Here is a 22,684-nt window from a genome sequence, read left to right as displayed (position 1 = left end):
TCATGATAGTAAAATAGGGCATTCTAAGTCAATATACTGCAGTATTTCCTCTCTCAATCAGTAGAAAATATGGTTAACACACGGTCATGCATGAAAAAATACCATCATGTACCGTGAAACCGGTATAATTTTGAAAAATACCGTGATATAAATTTTTGGTCATACCGCCCAGCACTAGCACATCCCCATTGAACCAAGGCTTCTGATTGAGAAATACTCCAATACTAATTCTGGAGGGGATGCAAATAGAAGTACACCAGTCAATAAAGCTGCTAACAGTGTCTGTGTATTCATGTATATCGTCTGTGGCTTCCTTAAAAATGTTCATATATGTGGCCTCCAAACAGCCCTGCAGTTCTGCTAATGTGTTATCAGTCCACATCTTCACAGTCCTAACCGTGTCTGGGTCTGCTTTGAGCCTTTTGATGTAGGTGGGCTATAGCAGAATAGCAAGGTGGTCACATTTCCCAAAATGCGGCTTGGGGACAGCAGTATAAGCACTTCCAGTGTTACTGTAGCATTTGTTCAAGGTTCCCTGGTGGGAAGTTCACAAACTGGTGAAATCTGGGGTTGCTTTTCCGGAGATCACAATGGTTAAAGTCTCCTAAGATAACAATAGCAGCATCTGGGTATGAGTTCTCATGCCTGCTGATCATGTCATGCAGTTCTTTGAGTGCGTTGTCCTTGTTAGCCGAGAGAGAAATATACACTGTACTTAATATAATGCACTGCAGTTCTCTGGGCAAATCTCCGTCATGGAGATAATGAAAATATCTGAAGACATGCATGAAAATGAATGTTAAAAATAAAAATGACATGAAAACCTATCTATGAAAACAAGAACACGTGATTGGAACACTGTTAGATTATGATGCAGCAATGTTATTAATAAAGAAGCATCTAAAAAGGAATAGCTACCTGAGGTGAAGAGTGACTTTATGCCAATAAACTGAAGCCCGTTCTATGACACATCCTATGATATTAATCAGATAACTTGGATACATAACATAGACGTAACATTACAACTTGTATCTGCACAAAAGGATGCGAGAGAGAGAGAGCTCCCGCCGTGATGCGCTTTCATGACAGCACGCTGAAACACGGGCAAGGACATAATTTACTATAGATTTTTATAAAGTTCTCATAATGCTATATTTATGGCAGATTTGTGCTATATTTTCATCTATATTATTAAAGGGGTCATCCGATGCCCATTTTCCACAAGTTGATATGATTCTTTAGGGTCTTAATGAAAAGTCTGTAACATAGTTTGGTTAAAATGTCTCAATGGTAGTGTAAAAACACCTTTTTTACCCTGTCAAAAACAGCTCTTTTCAGAGCAAGCCGTTTTGTAGCATTTCCCTTTAAATGTTAATGAGCTCTGCTGACCCCGCCCTCTCTTCTGAGCCGCTCTCTAAGGAACTGTTTACTTTAGCCGCATTCATCGTGAAACTTGCTAATTAGCACATTATTAGGAAAGGCGATTTGCAAAGATTCATAAAAGAACCTTATACTCTATAATGATTTGCGCGAACATAAACGCATTTATGTAGATCGGGGGGTGCATTCCCTTCAGAAACAAACATAATCCACTGCTTCAGCGGCTCAGATGTCGGGAGTAAATGACTACTGCTATGTTCATTATTAGATCCAACAACAGAAGACCTCAATCGCTTAGGAGCCTCTGAGATCGGCTCGATTTGAGAAAGGGGTAAAGATTTTAGTAGATTAAAAAAAAAAACACTGGGTGGATTTTTATCATTATAGGGTGGTTGTGTACACACACTGCCAACACACATTTCAGTTCAAACAACTTGTAAAAGTGCATGTAGCATCGGATGACCCCTTTAAGTGATTCCATAAATCGCCTGCACGTTTTCGAAGCCATACGAATTATGCCATTGAACAAATATGACGAAAAAAGCACTGCTGCATTATAACATCAGTATTTTTTATTTTTTTTTAAAGAAACATCTAAAAGCAATATGACCGTCTCAAATAACTCATATAGTCAATATCGGGCATTGCATTTGAGCATGACACTAAACCGTGATATGCGTGACTTCGAGGCCATTCTCTCACTTCTCACGTCTTTTGATGCATGCTGTGGCAAGCTAAACAATCAGAGCTCAGGGCGCTGCCCAAAGTGTTGCTATAACCAATCAGAAGAAAAAAAAAATTTCCAATCATCCTTTACATGATCGATCGTCGCTGTCACAGTTGGGACAAGTACTCGATCGCTGTTGCACATCCCTAGCTCTAACATACCACACTTGAGAAGAAAATAACAACGCTAATAAAATAAAAACTACGTAAAGCTTGACTCTGAGAGCTACGCTATGTTGCACACAGGGGAGCGCCATGTTTGTTTCTGGTCTTTTTTGCTTGAAGAGCCGTCCAACATCTTTATTGCAGATTATAAATGATGGATGGATGATGGTGAGATTGATGGGAGGCAGGGAAGAAGTAGATGATTAGGACAAGTAGAATTAAATAAATGGAGGCAGAGGGAAAAGGATGTTAAAGGCTGGTTGATAGCCTTATAAAACCTACAGTAGAATATGTATTTGCTGGGTGTGATCCGAGTTGGGAGGTGGTGTTTTGTAATTGGTGAGACCTTCCAGGTCTCGCCACGTCGACCCTGGGTCATTAGCTGAAAATGTGTTTTTTGACAGTCCTGGGGTCTCATTTATAAAACTCACCGTCGATTTCATCCTAAAAGTGTACGTACGCTCAGAAGCTAGATTTTGCGTACGCACAAAAGTTTTCAGATTTATAAAACCATGCGTACGCCAGAACCTGTGCAAAAATCCCTTTATAAACCCCAGTCAGATTGTGGTAGATTGTGCGTATGTGCATCTCCACCCCGTCTCCTCCCCGAAATCACCATATATGGAGCTTAAAACGCCTTGTTTTACTATGCCACTGAATCCAGCAGTGTCCGCCATAATATCGAAGTAAGTGCGCATCATTGTTCTTGCTAAAAAAATATTTTCTCATAACGTGGAAACAGATAGGCCTATTTATTGCAGTGTAAAATTGTCTGACTTGGCGCGTCACTAACAAAGTATTTAAAAAAGTCGTTCGACCACTGAATCCAGCAGTGTCCGCCATAATATCGAAGTAAGTGCGCATCATTGTTCTTGCTAAAAAAATATTTTCTCATAACGAGATCTGCAGTTCAGTTTAAAGATGAATTATTGTGCACCTATAGCACTCCTCGCTGTCAATAAAAGAGGAAAAGTGATCAAGCGCATCCACTACAAATGTCTAAATTCAAATAATTTTGGTTTAAGTTCTGCATAATGACTTTATGTAATTTCAGTCCATATGAGAGTGGAATATTTAATGTAAATGTATATATCAACATGAAAACAGAGCTTAAAATCATTGTTTTTACTTCATTAATTTACAAATAGAGTTTGTACGCATGGGTCAGAGTTTGCGTGCAGGTGTGCAGATTTTCCCGTCAAGTTTGTTTTTATAAATCCCATGCGCAAGAAGTGGCGTACGCCTCTTTCAGGGCTGGTTTTGTGCGTACGCAGCGGTTATAAATGAGGCTCCTGGTCTCTGTTGTTAGTGTGTTTTTGGCTTTGTTGTGCAGTGTCCTTGTCCCCTGTAAGCTGCCCTTTTATCCTTCCATTTTTAAATTTCCTGCAAATGTTGGTGGGAATACATACATCCCATAAAAACTTGTATATGTTGACCTGCAAACTCTGACATCTCTGAACTATGCAAAAAGCTAGTGAATCCTTTGTTTTCAATTGCCCTTACGACAGTGTTTACTTAATCACTGCAAGGACGGTTTGTTTATATCCCTCAAGCAAAATGACCTTGTCACTCACTGATGTACCTGATGATTTCTGAACAAGTTACCTAAAATGCAGTTTTAGTTTATCATCGTGCAGAAATCAGAAGCACAAGCTTTTGTATCAGGGTATGTTGACTACAAGTGTCGAAGTAAGACAATCAGCATCATAAATGTTGACATTAACACACAGGAAAAATGTGTAACTGACACTTTGTTTTAAGCAAGCGGGTAAAAAATGTGGATTTTTTTTTTGTGTGTGTTAATATCTCTTGACCCTGCGTATTAATTTATTGAATTAATTAATTAATTATCCAGTGACTCAAGGCAGTAACTTGTTGCCACCTCCTGGCATAATGTCTGAATTTGCTGAAAAACTCCCACCACAAATACACAAAACTAGTCTGTCTACAATGTGCAGAGACAAGTTGAGTAATGCAAACAGTGACAAGTCCCAGTGCTGATACTGTTCATGTATCAAAAAATTTGGAAGGCCTCCCATCTAGATACAAGGAACGGAACTAACTACAGTTATGGTAATGAATTTACAAACAGCTTGCGGAATCTGCAAAATGATTATAAGAAGTTTTTTTTTAGTACTGCCTGATTACGTGAATTTACACAACACGTTTACATGTTTAAAAAAAATAAACAGATGTTTACAAATTTGTCCATAAATGATCCACAACTGTTCATGAGTCATTTCTTTGTCCTGAGCAGTTAAACTGGCCACTGTTCTTCAGAAAAAGTCCTCCTGTCTGTCTGTCTGTCTGTCTATCTATCTAATCTTTTATTGTTTTGGTAGTAGTGTTGAAATTTTACATTTTACTTGTAAGGATTGTACAAATAAATTTATTTTTGTGATCTTTAGAAAAAAAGAGTGAAACGAAGGAAACATAGCCAGAAGATCCTTCAGACAGAACCCACAGCTGAAGACCTGGAGCAGACATGGCAAATAGTGTCTCAAGAACTCAGAACATCTGGCTTTCAGGTAAGTTGTAGAAAATCAGTAACGGAAAGAAAAAATGTATGACATTTAGATTTTTTTTAAATTAGCAAGTAGTTAAGTAAAAACATTAAAAAAAGACATCTTCAGAATCTTTCAGGCCTGCCTGATAATGGGTGTGGGAAGCAGATTATCCTCTCCAGCACCAGTACTAATGATCCCAAAATGCCCTATAAATTGATTATACATTAAAAGACTGGCATCACATCAATACATTAAATACATAAAGTTAACGAACAGTGAAAAGATACAATGTAAGGTCCATCAAATCAAAATAGTACATAATCAACATTACACATAAAAACAATCATATCAGTAGAAATAAAGACCCAGTAGCATAAAGAACATCTTAGGCCTGGGACACACTAGACTATTTTCAAATCTCAACCGATTTTAAAACTGGTGGAGACTACATACTTAAGGACAGTTTCAACCAAAGTTTCAACACACCTGCCGATTGATAATTTTCACGAGACAAGTATGCCGATTAAACAGTTTAAAAAGGAACGCACTTAAAAATATACAAAACCGCCATCGCGAGGTAGCATTTCTGCACTGTGTGCGCACTAAAAGCAAGCGCGTTTATCCACAGTGGAGAGAGAGCGTGTGCACATGTGATTTGATCAGATTCGATTCGATCTGATCAGTAGAAGAGATAACACCTGTGCCCTGCACCAACATACAGGGCCGTTTCTAGCCATTTTGACTCCCTAGGCGAAATCCCTATTGACGCCCCCGAAAAAAATACAAATAAATGTTATTACTTTGGATCAGAGGCGGGGCATAGAGGACCTACAATAATGTACAGTATTTGAAAAATGTGTTTTTTGAACATTAAAGCATGTCAACATATTCTGTTACACCAAATACACAAAATAATGATCTTTAAAACAGCATCATATGACCCCTTTAATAGTTTTGTTGTTGTTGTTGTTTGATAAAAAAAAAAGAAAAAATAATAAAGAAAAAATCATTTTTTCCATTATTATTTCAGTCAAACCTATAAAACCCTTTGTTACCCCAAACTACATAAAAAAGCTTGATCAGTCGCATAAAAGTAATCAGAATCCAGCTACTTATTCCTTTGTTACTCATTGGCGCTTGAACTTCTTTAAATGAGCATTCTTTAAATGCTCCCATTAAGTAGTGAATGAATTAATTCATCATTTCAACACTTCCGAAGGATGCGTTAAATTCAACAAAGCAGTTTATTAAAGGATGTGTTGATCTTGTGAATTATCAAATTTTACTATATCAATATTTTTTAATTGGCCGTTAAAGTTTTATATGAGAATATTACACAACACACTGATCGTTTAACAATGCATTGGCGCAGAAATGCACACCTTTTGGACCAATTTTGCAGCATGATTTTTTCGACTGCCACAAATACTGCTTTATCAAAATACTCATTTTGTGCACTTTTTACAGTACCAATATCTTAAATTGGCCTTTGAACTTAGCTTTATTGCATGGCAAAAAAAAAGGCATTACTTTGCCAAAGAATGGACAGGACCCATTAATCTAACAGTGTTGAGTGCTCCAAATGCAAACTTTGCATGCAACAATCTGGCAGCAATTGACAGCGCTCTGACCACTGGCATACAGGCATCGTCAGATTGACAGTACTCTAGCCCAATGATGTTGGGGGATCCAGTGGGGGTGGCAATCATATTTCTGGTTGGCCTTGCCACTCTTTATAACAACCCTGCTAAAATGTAGTGCCAGTACGTGCACTCATTGGCAGCCCCTCCTGCTGGGCACTTTTTACAGTACCAATATCTTAAATTGGCCTTTGAACTTAGCTTTATTGCATGGCAAAAAAAAAGGCATTACTTTGCCAAAGAATGGACAGGACCCATTAATCTAACAGTGTTGAGTGCTCCAAATGCAAACTTTGCATGCAACAATCTGGCAGCAATTGACAGCGCTCTGACCACTGGCATACAGGCATCGTCAGATTGACAGTACTCTAGCCCAATGATGTTGGGGGATCCAGTGGGGGTGGCAATCATATTTCTGGTTGGCCTTGCCACTCTTTATAACAACCCTGCTAAAATGTAGTGCCAGTACGTGCACTCATTGGCAGCCCCTCCTGCTGGTGGTGCTCTAGGCGAAATATGCCTCGAAATGAGCCTGCCAACATAAATGACACAATTTTCAAACTACACATCCTCAGCATTATTATAATTACTGTTTTGCTTTAGTAACAGTTTAATATTGAATCTAAAGGGCTAATCTATTAGACTGTGGTTGTCATAAGCTGTCAAATGCGGCTTTACCGAGCTCAAAGGCTCTGGCCCAAGCTGTGATACTATAAACAAAACACTATTGGCTATTTAAAAAAGGGGGTGGGTCTGCTCAAAGTCCCGCCCTGTCTTCCTGTTTCAGTTGAAATTACGGCTTGAGAAAGCCAACTTACTGAAATGCTATTTAAACTTATTATTCTTCTGAGACTTAAGGCCACATACACACTACAGCTAAATTCGGTTGTCAGTCAACTTTTACTCCTTAATCGCGTTGTGTACACACATAATTCACTAAAATATGGGGGTGGCAACCGCATTAACTCCCGAAAAATACAGGTAGCGACAACCGCATTTACAGAAATTCTGTTCAGTGTGTACGGAACCGAACTGAACAACTAGTTGATAATGATGATGTCACGAGAAGCACGCCGATGTGCGTGCATTGTCAGGCATCAAGTGTTTACTTCAGATCTGACAGGATGGCGGAGAGAGGTATATTGTGGACCAACCAGTTGCGGTCAAGAGAGTGTAGGCTGTTCAATAACAACAGTTTAAATAAAACTACATTGACGCCTCTCCCGAAGGCGATTTAATAACGTTTTGCAGATTTTCGCATTGGTCGCACGAGCACATGATTTGGTCGCAATATATATATATATATAAATGCATGCTGATTAATTTTTATCATTGTTTATAGTTATATGGAAACGAAAGTGGTTAACATTCAACCCGTTCTTTTTCATCAGTAGTATTTGTGATTTGAATTTTGTGAACGGAAGTTCCTCTTTTGCTATGTTGTAAGCCGGGCTTCGGACGCTTTCACTTTCGAATTTCTAGCTTACAAAACGTTTATTAACAAAAACGAATAAGATGAGGCATGGCATATACCACATGCTGTATTATATACCGACTAATACATTTACAGAACGTTTAGCAAACACTGAGGAATCAAATAAAAAAATAAAAATAATAGAGAGCCCCCATAGCGTAACGTGAGGTAATCAGCAAAGATAACAAGCTTTTCAAAATGAAAACAAAGAAAAGTAAAACTAAACTTGCTGTCGGTGACTGTGCTTGCATGTTTTTTTCCCCCACAAGAATACCAACATGTTCACCTTCTCTGGTTTAAGTATCGGTCTTTTACTTTACTTTATCTTGAAAACATCCATAATTTCCTCAATATTCACGTCATTTTTGCTGCACGCACCTTCGCGCTCATGCTGATGTGGCAAGTATAAACCAGGCTGAGTGAGTGGGTATACCTGAGAGGATGATAGAATAGTGGGGGAGGGGAAGCGAAAACAGATACTGACTGGATGTGCCATTAACAAAATCGCCTGTGCATTAATTTTAAATATAATTATATAAATATTTTGCAGTCGCACCAGTGCAACCTCTAAAAAAAAAATTGTCGCACCAGCAGGATAAATAGTCGCAAAATGTGACTATTTGGTCGCAGTCTGGAGCCCTGTATCTATAGAACTAGTAGTATCTATCTCAATCGTGCTAGCAATGTGATGATACAAGCAACTTCATAGCAACATTCTAGCAACCATCCAAACCAACCTAGCAACTACCCATGGTACCCTAATAACCGCATTGGAACACCTTATCAACCACCCAGAGTACCCTAGCAACCACATAGCAACACTCTAGCAACCATCCAAACCCAACCTAGCAACCAGCCCAGAGTATCCTAGTAACTGCATAGCAACTGCCCTGAGTACCCTAGCAACCGCATTACCCCTTAGCAACCACCCTGCCTACACTAGAAACTGCATAGCAACTACCCACGTACCCTAGAAACTGCATAGAAACACCCTAGCAACCACCCTGGGTACCAGGAGATTTTGAGCTGTCAATGTGGACTTGTTCCTGCCTTTGTGAAGCTGAGAACTGATTTCTCATGGTTGTAGTTTTGACTATGAAAAAATTAGCAAAATCATCAGTTGTTAAAGATGTGGTGGAAGATCGTGGAAGTGGCAGAGTAACGTTTTGAATGTTTTAAAGAGTTCTTTCAAACATTAATTTGATATCTCACTATGGGAATCGCCTCGGAGGTGACTAATCCTGGGAGCAACAATAACACCACTTCTGTCAGTTGACAGACCAATCACAACAGTTATGCATGCCCCTCATTCTCCTTCTCTTTCCTGTGAAGATCTTATGGAAGCAATCCTCAGCAGATCCTTGCAGGGAGTGGCCATTGATCAGTTCATTTTGATGAGGTGTTTTTGAGGTACATTGCCGAACACCACTACTTTCATTTCCGAGGGAAAACTCATTGTCAAAGTGGATAGTTTCACTTTGATGATTGGTCTGTCAACTGACAGATGTGGTGTTAGTGATGAAGAGAGGATGCTGCTACAGAGGGGAAAAGAAAGGGAGTTAAAGCTTTTATCAGAATAAAACTGGCAGAAGGGTTTAAGGTACACAAGAAGGACATTACATAACAGTAATAAAAATATCATCAGAAAAGTGAACAGGCTTAGGTCGCTAAGCCTAAAAGTGGGCTGTCATCCTCAGGATGTGAGGTTAAAAGCATATCCAGCACCTCTAGAAAGTTACCCAGGTGACCTGGAGGGTAATAAATTACTACAACTAGGGAGTTTTGCAGGAAGTGTGTAAGTGCATGAAATTTTAATTAATTATTTTTGCACAGAGAAGAGCGAGTTGGGAATTTCCAGCTGTTAAAAAATGAGTAGACCTGTCAAGCCCAAGATGCTAAGAGTAGAACAGCAAGGGTTAAATTAACCCTTTAAATCTGATTATTTGTTAGAATTTTTTTTTTCACTAATTCAAAAAAAATAAAAATTAATAATGCATTGCAATACCAGTTCTTGCATTTTAATGCGTTTTATTTTTTGATCTTGCATTTTTGGGGGCTGAAATTCAAAATGGTTGTGTATTAAAGCTATGAATATTTCAATTGGAAACATTTCACACACAAATGTTAATAAAACATTGTTAATAAAAATTTATGAAGATCAAAGTGAGCAGAAATGGATGATCTGATTTTTCAAATATTCTTAGCTTCTTGTGCATATGAACACACTAAGTTCGTGATGTTTTTCATGTTGGCTTGCAGTTGTCAGAGAGTTTGACAGAGGGTGCTGTGCCCTTTGATGCCACATCTGAGACTCCAGTGGGTGAGCAGAGGACAGAAGCATTGGTCAGGATTCAAGACTGTATTATGTCTCGCACAGGACCTGAAGCTTTGAGTTTACTTCGTGCTGCACGGTAAGGGAACCACACTAAAACACCTATAGAGTGTATTTTAATGTTTCACACCATTTTTTAAACACCTAACTTTGGCAGAGCTTCATCACAGCATCCCTGTTCTCCATGTAGCTGTCAGATTTTTGATGAATTAATTGATTCACCCGGTCTCCGAAAGATGTCATTTATCACTGATGCATTAAAGGGTTCAGAATAGATCTGTCATTAAATTAAAATAATAACAATTAATATAATTAACATTTTAATGCAATAATTTAAAAGAGAACTAAATACTTGTTATATTTATGGCAGTTGGTATGGAAGACAGATCTAGGCATCCATACTTGTCTCACTCAAATTAAAAAAAAGAAAAGAGAGAGAGATTCTGTATTTTTCCAAATGCATTAAAACTTTTCATTGGAAATGTACACACTATTTATATTAAATATAACTAGGGGTTGGAAAAAAAATTTATTCTCTGATGTATTGTTATTGTCTCTTAAGTGATTGAATCCATTCTGACAATTGCAATGGTAAGGTCTATGTGGGAGCAATTTTAATGATGGACCTGTGTAGACTAGTCAGAGTGCCTATGATGAACCCTGTCCACAGCTGAAAGCCCCTAGAATGGGCATGCAAGCAGCAGAACTGGACCTTGTCTGTAAAGTTTTAAACTAAATCAAAGGAATCGTTTTTGAATCTGATTGCGATTCCGAGAACCTGAGTTAGATCAGTTAAGATTGTGAGGTGCATAAAGATTCCCACCCGTAAATATAACATTGTAATAAAACAACTTTCCTTACATATGGTCTTAATCATATGTATAAAGATGCTTCTCATTTCTTTAAATGCAAAGCATGTAAATAACTTTAGTTAACATACTGTCTGGGTTTGATTTTTATAAATGACATGTTAAGACATCTTTCTCCATTTATTGATGAGCTGTATCGACTGTTGTATATGTGTCTAGTGGTGGGCGATATGAACAAAATCTTATCTTGTGGTGCGAGCAGTTTTATTTCATGATAATGATTGTGTGTCTGTGTATATATAACCTACAGAAGTAAATAGTTAGTAATAAAATAACAAAGAAATGCATTACAATCAATAGTGCAAATAACAGTACAAAAAAAAACGACAGAAGTTATTCAGCATACAATTACCAAACTGAGTTCTCTTTTGCATTATGACTGTTTTTTGAATTGTAGAAAGAAAAGATCTTACTCATTCTCTCACAAAACTGTTGTTTTGAATCAGGGCAGTGTGGCCTGAAGGAGACACATTTGGATCTGTTGAGGTGGAACCTGAGGAGGAACTAGAACTTCTGAAGCAGATACTTTTCACTAAACTCCCTAGTAAGCTCACACTACATATATTACTGTACCTGATACTGTCACATATTGCATTATACTTCTTTACCCAATACCATTACAGAGAAGACTGTACTAATACTGTAGTATACTGCTATTCCTGGCAACATCATCAACAATACCCACTGCTGTACTTTTCTAGCATTGTTCAACAACAATACTATCAGGTTTGGTAGAATAGTTTATATTATCAAACCTTATAGTATTGTTATAGTTTGAAAAGTAGAGCCTGGCACTAGCAGTGGCAAGGTCAGTGGTTTGACTCCCGGGAGACTCCTTTAGGGGATATGTAAATGGATAAAATATATACCCTCGATGCCGTGTGTCATTCCTTTTGGATAAATGCACCTACCAACATTTCTGTTATTATTGCCAGTATTGCTTCTTGCTGAGAGCTGCAATTCAGAGTCCTAAATGCATCTTAACCGACAAATGGACCGCTTATAGGCACAAGCGTACTGTGGGTCAAATAGCCAAGGGTATTTTTACAACCCCAGTTCTAGAAAAGCTGGGACATTTTGTAAAATGCAATAAAATCAAGGAACTGTGATTTGTTAATTGTTTTTTAACCTTTATTTAATTGAACCTTCGCAAAGAGCTAGACAGATGATCTGATCGATAATAACGCCTAATCTGCCATTTTGTCTGACAAACAAATCAGACAGGAGAATAGATTAATTTCGGTGGACTTAACCTTGAAAAAATAGTGTATATTGTCGTCTTTCCACAGTTTAAATAAAATATCTTCTGATGTTTATTCATGTTTATTTCGTGCTTTAAGTAAATATGAAAAGATGATTGGTTCACGTGCCGCTTGAACCGAGGCGCTACAGTGATCTGTCACAACACATTAAAGAGCCACAAAACAGTATTTATTGTTTGAATTTCTTAAAAAAAAAAAAAAATTTTGAAAGCTGATACTTTGTTTCATACCAAAAGTAACCTGCTCTGTCTTGTCTGTCGGCGTTCTCGTTGCTACGTGATGTATTTCAAAGTGGATGTGACTGACTGACCAGCAGATCTGTCTCCTATTGAAAATGTATGGCCCATCATGAAAAGGAGAATCAGACAATAGTGACAATGGACTGTTGAGCAGCTGTCTCGTATCAAGCGAGATTGGTCAAAAATTTTGCTTGCAAAACTTTAAAAATTAGCATCCTTAATTCCCAGATGATTAAAATGTGTTATTAAAAGGAAAGGTGATTTGACAGTGGTAAACATGCATTTTGGTACCTCATGATTAGATTAAAAATTGTTTCTCAATTTTGAATCCAATTTCGATTTGATTTGTGCATAGATTTGATTCTAGTTTACTGTATTGTTACTTTTCCTATTCGTTTAATAGGTCTTGAAGAAAAAATCTCTCTGAGTTAAATGTAAACCTTGAAATCTACTGTATCTTCCCATTTTAGTCAACCCAATAATATAAAACAAATGCCATTTAAGGCTTGCACCCTCAACTGAGCAAGGAAAAAATAGTATACCCTAGGGCTGCACAATAAATCGAAATGGAATCGAGATCGCGATTCAAGTGAGTTTGGAGTAAAAATATGTTATTAAATGTGGTATTTTCACATGCTTTCAGATGGAGCAGCATTTACTTCACAGAGCCGTAGTTCACTGAGAAGCTATGCAAACAGCTTTCATAATCGCGAACGATTTCTTCGATTTCAAAATCGATTTCGTGCAGCCCTAGTATACCCGGCCCTTAAGAATGAGATGAAGAAATTTCTCTCTCTCTCTCTGTTCTCTGAATATTTTTTGGTAATTTGCCCCGTGCCCATTTTCCTTTTAATATCTGAACTTTGCAGATTCTAACAAATTTCCAAAAATCTGCTATCACAATTAGCACTGATTTTGAATCTTAGGTCTCTCTGATAGTGCTGCATCTTTTCTTAAACAGTTAGATGTGTGTCTGTAGGAATACTTAGGCCTCCTTCCTGTTCCACACTTTATACATTCTGTACATCTTTAACTAGTTTGGAGTTTTTCAGTTTTTCTTTTTTCACTTGGTTCTAGGAGACCACCTTTTTGCACTGTGATTTTATGTCATCAAGTGTTGTTGGTTTTTTTTGGGGTTTTTTTGAGAAAAGAATTGCTTAAATTTACTGGAGATTTATTGTTTTAAGATTAGATGTATGTAGTGTTCTAAATGTTTCTCTTTTGCAGCATCTTTTTTTTTTTCACCATAGTGGCTGACCTTTATTGTTATTAATTGATTGGACTTTGTGATCTGTCTGCTGCCCAAACTGCTGCTTGAAATGTTAAAACATGCATCAAATTAAAGTAGTACTGCCAGTCTGTTTTCTTTCATATGGTGGTTTGTGCTGTTTGCTGATCCTAAATCTACGAGCAATCTCTTTATTTGTGCTTATGTGAAAGTGCAGTAATTCTGATGAAATGGGGAAAAAAAAGACAATTGTGATTAATAATCATGGTTATATTTTTTGACCAAAATAATCATGATTTAGTTACAGTTACAGATTTATACAGTTAGTATAACCATTATTGTGCAGCCCTGTTTTTCAGTATCAATAGTTTTTAGTGTCAATAGTGTCAATATTGATAATCCTGGTTACTGGTATTAGTGCCAACTCCTGAAATGTTGGTATTCTAACAATACTACTTGATATCATTATAAACAATACTAGACTTTACTGTTAAACCCAATACTGGAGTGGTATGGTGATGTATTGACTTTGTCTTTTTGATTGTAGAGTCGGTTCCTTTAGATTCTGCTCTTGAGGAAGAGGATGGAGTTGAGTTGGAGGAAGAGGAAGAGCTGGAGTCTGTTGCTGTGTCTGAGACAGAGTTCAATTTCTTAGATTTCATCAAGAGGTGCGTGGAGAATTATTTCTACTTAAAGTAGATATAAATTGAGTTAATTTTTCCTGCTAAAAACTAAACTTCCAGTCTTGTATTTTCTGTCTTGATAATTAATACCAGTATGCCAATAAAATGGATTGTTTTAGCCCTCTGGGGTCTGAGGGGGTTTTTGGGCCCTAGAGAAATTTTGGCATGCTCTGGCATTTGTGCTTTTTCAGTTTCTTGTAAAACTGAAACGTAGCAATACTGTCTTGAATGAAAGTTATTCAGTATTACATTTTTGGACTGTTTAGCAACATCACACAATTGGTCTACCTCCTTGTCTGGTCTTAATCAAAGTCACAATTATAGACAAACACAACCTAACTAAAATAATAACACGTAAGTTGTTGTACTTTTTAAATTTTTATTAAAGACACGAAGTAATCATTTACAACTGGTATAGTAATTCCAAAGCATTCAAATTTTACATGTAGTTGTATATGGAATTTTGCACTGCCAGTGGCTGCGGAGCTGACATAAAGTTGTCTGAATAAAACTTTGTTGTATACAAGAAAGTTGTTGTGGTAACATATAACCTTAAAAAGCAAAGTGTGGTCTATACACGTTTTATCTCACATAAAACGGTAGTCACATAGTCAGTTTTGGTCTAAAATTTGGCTTTTCACAAATCGGTCGTGATAATTAAAAAAAAATAGGCCAATTTATCTGCCTTGTTAACCACTACTGCTAATTTGCTGTTTATTTATTTTGTAATAAGCCGAAATAGGACTGGGCGGTATGACGGTATATATCGTTACCATGAAATAAAGTGTCTCTTGTTTGAGATTTTGCTATATCGTGTGTTCTGCGGTATGGAAATATATCTGTGTAACACAGTACTGCTTAAATGTTATACACCTTAAATGTTATACACCTTGAGTGATAAGGAAACATGCATGAATGAGAAATTAAAGAGTGAGACGCACTTGATAGAGTTAAGTGCAATAAGCAGTGAAAAAGAACTCAATGCCAGGGCTTTACAGTGCGACCATTTCAGTTGCATTTGAGACTGAAAACTACTGCGTGCGACTATGAAATTTTTTTTAGGAGCACCGTGCGACTGACCCGATCATCATCATATTTGTGATTGCGCTCAGGGGAGCTTCAAAGGTTTCTACGTGTTTTTGCAGCGTTGAGTAATGTATCACAGACATATCTCACGAATCCTTTCATAAGCAAAGTGTAGACAGGGTGTAAATAAGAGATTCATTGCGCTGTGTAGAGAGCTTCGTTGATTATAAATGTGAGATTGCGATGAACTAAGATGAGTGACAGCTTTTAATGATTTTTAAGGGAGTTTGTAAATGTGATACTGATTTAATACAATACAATTCAATAAACAAGAAGTTAATATTAAGTGACTTACATTGTCTGACTATAACACTATTGTCTGATTTTGCTCTATTTCGTCATCGAAAATAGTTCAAAACACAGACACAGCGGAGCCGCTGCGCATCTCCATTCAAACACAGCATTGTCTCGTTTATGAATGAACTGCGTTTTTAAACGAATCTAGTGAGTCAGTGATTCATGATTACCCATTCATAAAGACAGTCACTTGCTTCATTCCTGAATGAATCAGCCGTTCGAATGAATTAATTGAATAAATGATTCCGGGATAAAATCAGTGACTTGCCGCCACCTGCTGGCAGTTTTAGTTAAATTTTTAAAGTATCTTTTCAGTTATTTAAATAATTTAATATTCTATATTCAAAATTTTATATTTAAAACATTAATCTCATCATGAATTTATGGAGTTAATTGCACTCATGCCATATTACAATTTTTAAAAAGCTTATAAAATATAATTTTTAAAGAATTTGACAAAAGATGACATACTTTTAATAAAGTTAGAAAAATTCCGCTGTAAATCACTTTGAGTCAAATATCACCTCGTAATGGAAGATGCTCCTAAAATTTTGAATGTGCTCCTAAATTGAAAAGTAAGCGTAGAGCCCTGAATGCGGTGCTTGCGCTGACTGACAAACAGCGTGCACTGAAAGCCCCTCTCTCGACAGCATGCAATCGCGAAAACAGATCTCTTTCGTGTTTTATTGTGCTTAAATGGTAAAATACACACACAGTAATGTTATAATGCCCGTCGTGTGGAGTATTCAAGGTTATATGTTAAATAAATGTAAAACAGTTGGGTGAAAACCGGATGTGTTTCAGTATATTGCATCCGTGCAGTCAGTCTTAAAAGGACAGCAGCTTTATTTACCTGCTGCTGTCTGTCATTATTAATGTTAATCATGTTTGATTGATACAGTGAATACTATGCAGTGTTTTATTTATACACTTTATTTAATTTCTGTAATATTTCTTACTACGTTAAATAAACCTAGCCTACTGTAGCTGAATAGATTAAAAGTTTTTCATATTTATTTGTTCTGTTGTGCTTGTAATTTGCTTTTTTTCCTTATTTTAATAACAAAATAAAAATAAAAATAGCCATATCGAGGTACATAGTTATTGTAAAAATAAAATTTCTCATACCGTGAAATAAGATTTTGGTCATATCGCCTACCCTTAAGCAGAAACAACTGTTATTAAAATGTAGACAATTACATTTTATATTGATTTGAAGTAAGGCTGAATAAATTTTTCTCATGTTTTATGTTCTAATATGTTCAGTAATGCTCTATAATTAAAATTTTTGATTGACAGGTTTGCCAGTCCAAATGTTGTGCGTCCATACATTATCCTGCTGCGCTCGTACTCCCAGAACTCTGTTCACACCAACCACTGCATCACACGCATGCTGCACAGACTGGCTGTAGATCTAAAGATGGAGGCATTACTGTATCAGTTGTCCATCTTTTCCTTGTTTAATAAGATGTTGGGAGACCCAGCGGCGGCTGCCTATCAGGTAACGCACACTGATGCTTTCCATTAATATTCTCCATTATTACAGTGTAGTTCTTTCTGCATCTTTTCTAACCATGTTGTGTCTGTAGTTTGACTGATAGAGCATAGCGCTAATGATGCCAAGGTCGTTGGTGTTCATGTTTGAAAGAAAGTCTTTGCAGTTCTTAATCTCACACCTCTGCATATCTAAATTCTAAAATAAAAAATAATAATCAGTTGTTATTTAATTAATACACCTCATGTTTTTTTTTTGTCCTTACAGGAGCTTGTTACATTTGCAAAATATGTTCTGAACCGGTTCTTTGTGTTTGCTACTAAAAACAACAAAGCATTTGTGGAGCTGCTGTTCTGGAAGAATGTAGGTGCTGTAAGAGAAATGACAGAGGGATATAATAAAGACGGGTAATTGCACGTTTTTTTGACCTTGTTGATATTGAGGTTGATGAGCGCTCATATCTTTGAACTTCATTACAGTGCTCAAAAGTTAGTGATATGTTTTATTGACATTTGTATATATATTAGGGAAGACAAGAAAAAAAGCAAGTGGACTCCTGAGGAAGAAGAACAGCTTCAGCGATTGTATGAAGAGTACAAGGACTCTGGAGGTGGAGTTCCAGTAATTCACACTGTCTGTTGTTTGTTTTTTGAGTGTTGACCAGTCTTCTAAATGATCTTTGTTGTTGTTGTTGATGTTTTTGTTCTTTAGTGCCAAATATTGTTGAGACCATATTACCGTTGCTGAGCAGCAGCCACACTAGACGTGAGGTGGTGTCTCACATGGTGTCCATGGGTTTAGTGGACAGTATGAAGGATTTAAAGAAAGAGAGGTATGATTCTTTTGTAAAACCTATAGTTGGAAAGTAAAGGCTGGTAGCAAAGTAAAGACATTTTGCTCTTAGTGAGCTGCTTACTGTCTACATAGGAAGCTGCATCCTTTCTCTCTCTCCCTCTTTTTCTTCTCTGTAATTCATTTAAATTCAACTGAACTAACAAATTGTTTTCACTTAATCAGGGTTTTGTTAGTTTCAGTTTCATTATTTTTACTCTTCTAGTCAAATTTTGCTGCAAACATCACTAACAGCTTTAACTTGTCACTGCTGGCTAGTGGTTATATTATAAATAAGCTTTCTTTGCCCCAAAAAAAGTGAATTCAAATTGTGTAATACACACCTAGCACACATAGCAGGATTTTACAGTAGGGCTGCAACAACTAATAAAAATGATTGATAATGAAATTAAACCAAGCATTTCATTGTTTCATAAAGTCTGTGCACAGTACACGAAAAAACTCCATTAACTCTGCTAGACCCAAAATCCAAACTTAAATCTGTAGTTCACCCAAAAATAAAAATGTGCTGTTAATGTACTCACCTTCAAGCCATCCAAGATGTAGATGACTTTCTTTCCTCAGTAGAGGAAAGAAAGTTAAAGATGGTTTTTAGCTGAATACATGGTCCTCTGTGATTCATAAAATACAATCACTGGGTTCTGTCACTTCTGAGAGTCGAAAAAAAAGCAGGTACAGAAAATACAAAGTTAATCCCTGAGGCTCCAAGGTCTTATAAAGCGAAATGATCAGTCTCTGCCAGAAAGTTTATGTAGGGCATTTTTATCTTACCTCAGAAGACAGAACTCATTGACTTGCATTTTATGAATCACCAAGGACCATGGATTCATCTAAAATCATCTTCAATGCTCTACTGAAGAAAGAAAGTCACCTACATCTTGGATGACCTAAAGGCGAGTAAATTAACAGCAAATTTTCATTTTTGGGTGAACTATTACTTCAATCAAGATTGACAGAATGGGTACTTAAAAAGGGGTGAAATTAAAGTTTTTCATTTGTTTTCTTTGGTGAAAACTAGGGCTGCCCTTGACTAAAGATTTTTCTGGTCAACTAGTATTCGTTCATTTTATGTATTAGTCGACTAATCGCACGTTTATTAATAAACAATTTAAATCATGCTAATGAGCCTTTAATTGCCTACATAGCCTAATAAGCGCTCAAGCGCATGCATAAAGCTTGCCACAGCACACCGGCAGAAGTAATGATGATGAATGTGTCAGGGACACAGTAAGATTAAACTGCATTAACATTTTAATAATCTATTTATAAACTAGTGTTTTCGGCTGATGAATTGGGCGACACGGACTCGTCATCTCCACAGTTGTGGATGCGCCTGCTTGCAAGTTTCATACGGATTACATAATGTTTTTTTCAGATTTGAATTGCTTCATTTGAAAGTAGACATTTCACTCTCATAATGTTTATCATATTTTTCATGTCTGTAAGGCAAGTATACACTGAGTTTCAGCTCAAGTTCACAGCAGTGTTAATTTTGACAGCAAATTTTGATTTAGTTTTAGTCATATTTTAGTCACCTGAATTGTTTTTAGTTTTAGTCTAGTTTTAGTCGACTAAATATCATAAGATTTTAGTCGACTAACTCTAGAGTAAATTTAGTCAGCTAAAATATAATGGGTTTAGTTAGTGTAATGCATTTATTAAGCATTTCTCCAAAATTTCCAAACTCAGTCACTAGATGACATCATAATGGCAAATTCACTGATCTATATAAAGATGAATATAAATCAGTGGGCAAGATGAGAACTTAGATGAGGTTTGTCCAAGAAGTTGCTATATTTGTCCCTAAACTTTTAAATAATGTCTCAAAAGGGGTGGGGAATTCGCTAAATCTAGCTACAAAATAGCTAGATTGGCAACACTGAAGAGTACTTGCGCGCTGTGAGGCGCGCTTTCTGTGTGTTTATGCTTCGGTGTCTGCGCTCAGAAAACCGGACCGAATTGAGTTCTCTCTTGCGTCGTCAGATTTATCCATATGTCTGCTCTTCTCTTGCTCCCACATATTGACATTTTTGAACGTTTTAGGAGACGTGCAGCAAGTGTATGTTATCTTATGTCCCGCCGGTTCATATGTACGCAACTAACCTCCGAACCACGCAGCAGATTCGTTTTGTAATTGAATGAATCTCTTCCCAAATCGTCCCTCCCTAACATTTTTGTCGTTGATGAAAATGTCAATAAATTTTCATCATAGTTTTTGTCATTCAAAAAGAGTTTTAGTTCGTTATCTTCTCGTTGTCGTCAGTGGAAAAAATGTCTTTGACGAAAATTATGAAGCAAATTATTCGTCAATGAAATGAACAATTGTTCACAGAGGCCGAGACAGCAGAAAGCGTATCCTGTTTGCTTTCATTAATTTACAAAAGCAAGTAAATGTTTTGTTGTTATAGTGAGTGCACACAAATAAACGTAGAGGCTTTACAGATTCGAAAGTTGTTTTACTCTTATCTGTATGACCAAAATGACAGAGTATTTTAAGAGCAAGTGACTGCACCGGCGCCTCCATCTGTCATGCTGTGAGCGCGCTACTGTTCAGCTTTCACACTCCGCACAGACACTTGAATAGCGCACATTTTTCTAGGTTAACATTAGATTGAGTGGCCATGTAAAGTTGCTACTACTTACATATTTCAGATGATAAGCCATATTTGAGGTCGATGAATGATAGGCCAGCATTTGGATGTACTGTATTACCACAAAATCCAGCCGTTAACGATCTGTCCGTCACGGACTGCATGACCTCACCACTTCCTGTGGATTTTTTTTTTCTGCGACTAATCAAATTTTGGTTGACCAAGCCTCCTCTTGTCGACTAAAGGTTAGTCGACTATTAGGGGGCAGCCCTAGTGAAAACAATTTCTAAGACATGAAATATCAAACAAATAAATCAGCTAGAATGCCCACCATTAGTTAATATAATTTTATCAGCTAATAACTTGAATTTTAGCAGATAATAAGGTTGTGCATGGTTTTTAATAATAATATTGAGGTTTTTATATATTTTGGTGTTGGTCATAATGACCAGTTGGCCTATATCTTGAGCACAGCATCCAAACTTCACTAAACTTGGTACACATTCTGAACAGTTTCATCAATTGCAGATGCTAGGAGCCATTGTAACTACAAAAAAAAAAACTAATCCTGTAAACTTTTAAATGGCAATTCAGATTTGTATTTAATTAGTCTTTGCTTTATGCAGGGTTCGTACGGTCATGAAAAACCTGGAAAAGTCATGGAATTTTAAAACACCAATTTCCAGGCCTGGAAAAGTTTTGGAAAAATAAATAAACCCAGAAAGTTTTGGAAAAGTCATTGAAATCTATTTCACAAAACTCTGTATAATAGAATTGTGTTTAATCAGGTCCTGAATTCCGGTGCGGGATTGCGCATAGCCTGCGAATATTCTATTTCCCCTGGGGCATTCATCACGGTAATTACTTGCTGGCGTTTTGTGGCAAGCTTTGCGTGCGCTTTAACATGGAACTCTACCAGCACTCGCTGCTGCTGGACACTAAACACCGTCCGAGCCACTCTTGACAGTCGCAGTAGCACGGTCTCGTGTTGTTTCCACCAGCGCGGCAGATCTTTGTCATCACCATAATAATTGATGGATATCTAAAATATAAAAATAAGGAGGAAGCAAGCCTGATGCCTGGCCCGTGTCTGAGCTATGACGTGAAAATTGTCCCGACGCCATAAATAAGTTGGGGCCGTTGGGCTCGGGCTGAAATGCAGGGCTCTAAAGCGCAGCTTGTTGCATTTAAGCAGCAAAAATACACACAAAATGACACCAAAATGGCCATCCTGGCCACACAGTTAAATAAATGATAATATTCAGTGATGTGATATGTGAAATGTGGAGTAACGTCTGGCGCAGTTGCAGCTTGTACTTATTACTAAAACAAGAAAGCAAACGAGTAGCATTAATAGTCATTCATTTTAGTTAACATATGCTATGATAACTTGAACAGATTTTTATTCTTATTGTAAAATAATGGAATATTTAGGTCATGAATATTGTCTCAAAAGTCATGGAAATTTATTGGTAAAAATGTGTACGAACCCTGTTTATGTGGTTGGCATTACTTTATATGAGTCATTACTTGCTCATTGTTTAAACACTTGTTGGTCTTTTTTTACCCCCTCATTTGATCAGAAAAGGTACTCGTATCGTGCTCTGGACTGAAGAACAGGAACAAGAACTCCAGGTGCTCTTTGAGGAGTTTAGAGACTCTGATGGTTAGTGTAAATTAAATATATTTTAATTATATGAAATGATGATTATTTCATAATCAAGTAAAAATTCTGATCATTTTGTGTTGTTGATTTCATTGCTCTTACTGTAATAACAAAAATGAAATGAGGTAATGAGATAAAAATAAATGAATGTGAGGAGTCTCTTTAATGAGTTAAAAAAAAAACTCTAAAATT

General features: G+C 36.9%; 1 protein-coding gene across 1 annotated transcript in view; it reads left to right on the top strand.

The window, feature by feature from the left end:
* The window catches only part of timeless (timeless circadian clock), a 55,345-nt gene that overhangs the window by 20,407 nt on the left and 12,254 nt on the right, over positions 1-22,684 (top strand). Inside the window, exons 8-16 of the mRNA XM_016523303.1 lie at positions 4,680-4,799; positions 10,152-10,303; positions 11,540-11,637; positions 14,370-14,490; positions 17,188-17,389; positions 17,651-17,790; positions 17,911-17,993; positions 18,095-18,215; positions 22,410-22,492. Of these exons, the coding sequence (XP_016378789.1) occupies positions 4,680-4,799; positions 10,152-10,303; positions 11,540-11,637; positions 14,370-14,490; positions 17,188-17,389; positions 17,651-17,790; positions 17,911-17,993; positions 18,095-18,215; positions 22,410-22,492 (1,120 nt within the window). The remainder of the gene's footprint in view (positions 1-4,679; positions 4,800-10,151; positions 10,304-11,539; positions 11,638-14,369; positions 14,491-17,187; positions 17,390-17,650; positions 17,791-17,910; positions 17,994-18,094; positions 18,216-22,409; positions 22,493-22,684) is intronic.

This window comes from Sinocyclocheilus rhinocerous, unplaced genomic scaffold (assembly GCF_001515625.1).
Source record: "Sinocyclocheilus rhinocerous isolate Xijiao unplaced genomic scaffold, SAMN03320098_v1.1 scaffold2285, whole genome shotgun sequence".
Lineage (NCBI taxonomy): Eukaryota > Metazoa > Chordata > Actinopteri > Cypriniformes > Cyprinidae > Sinocyclocheilus > Sinocyclocheilus rhinocerous.
This window is presented reverse-complemented; position numbering and strand designations above follow the sequence as displayed.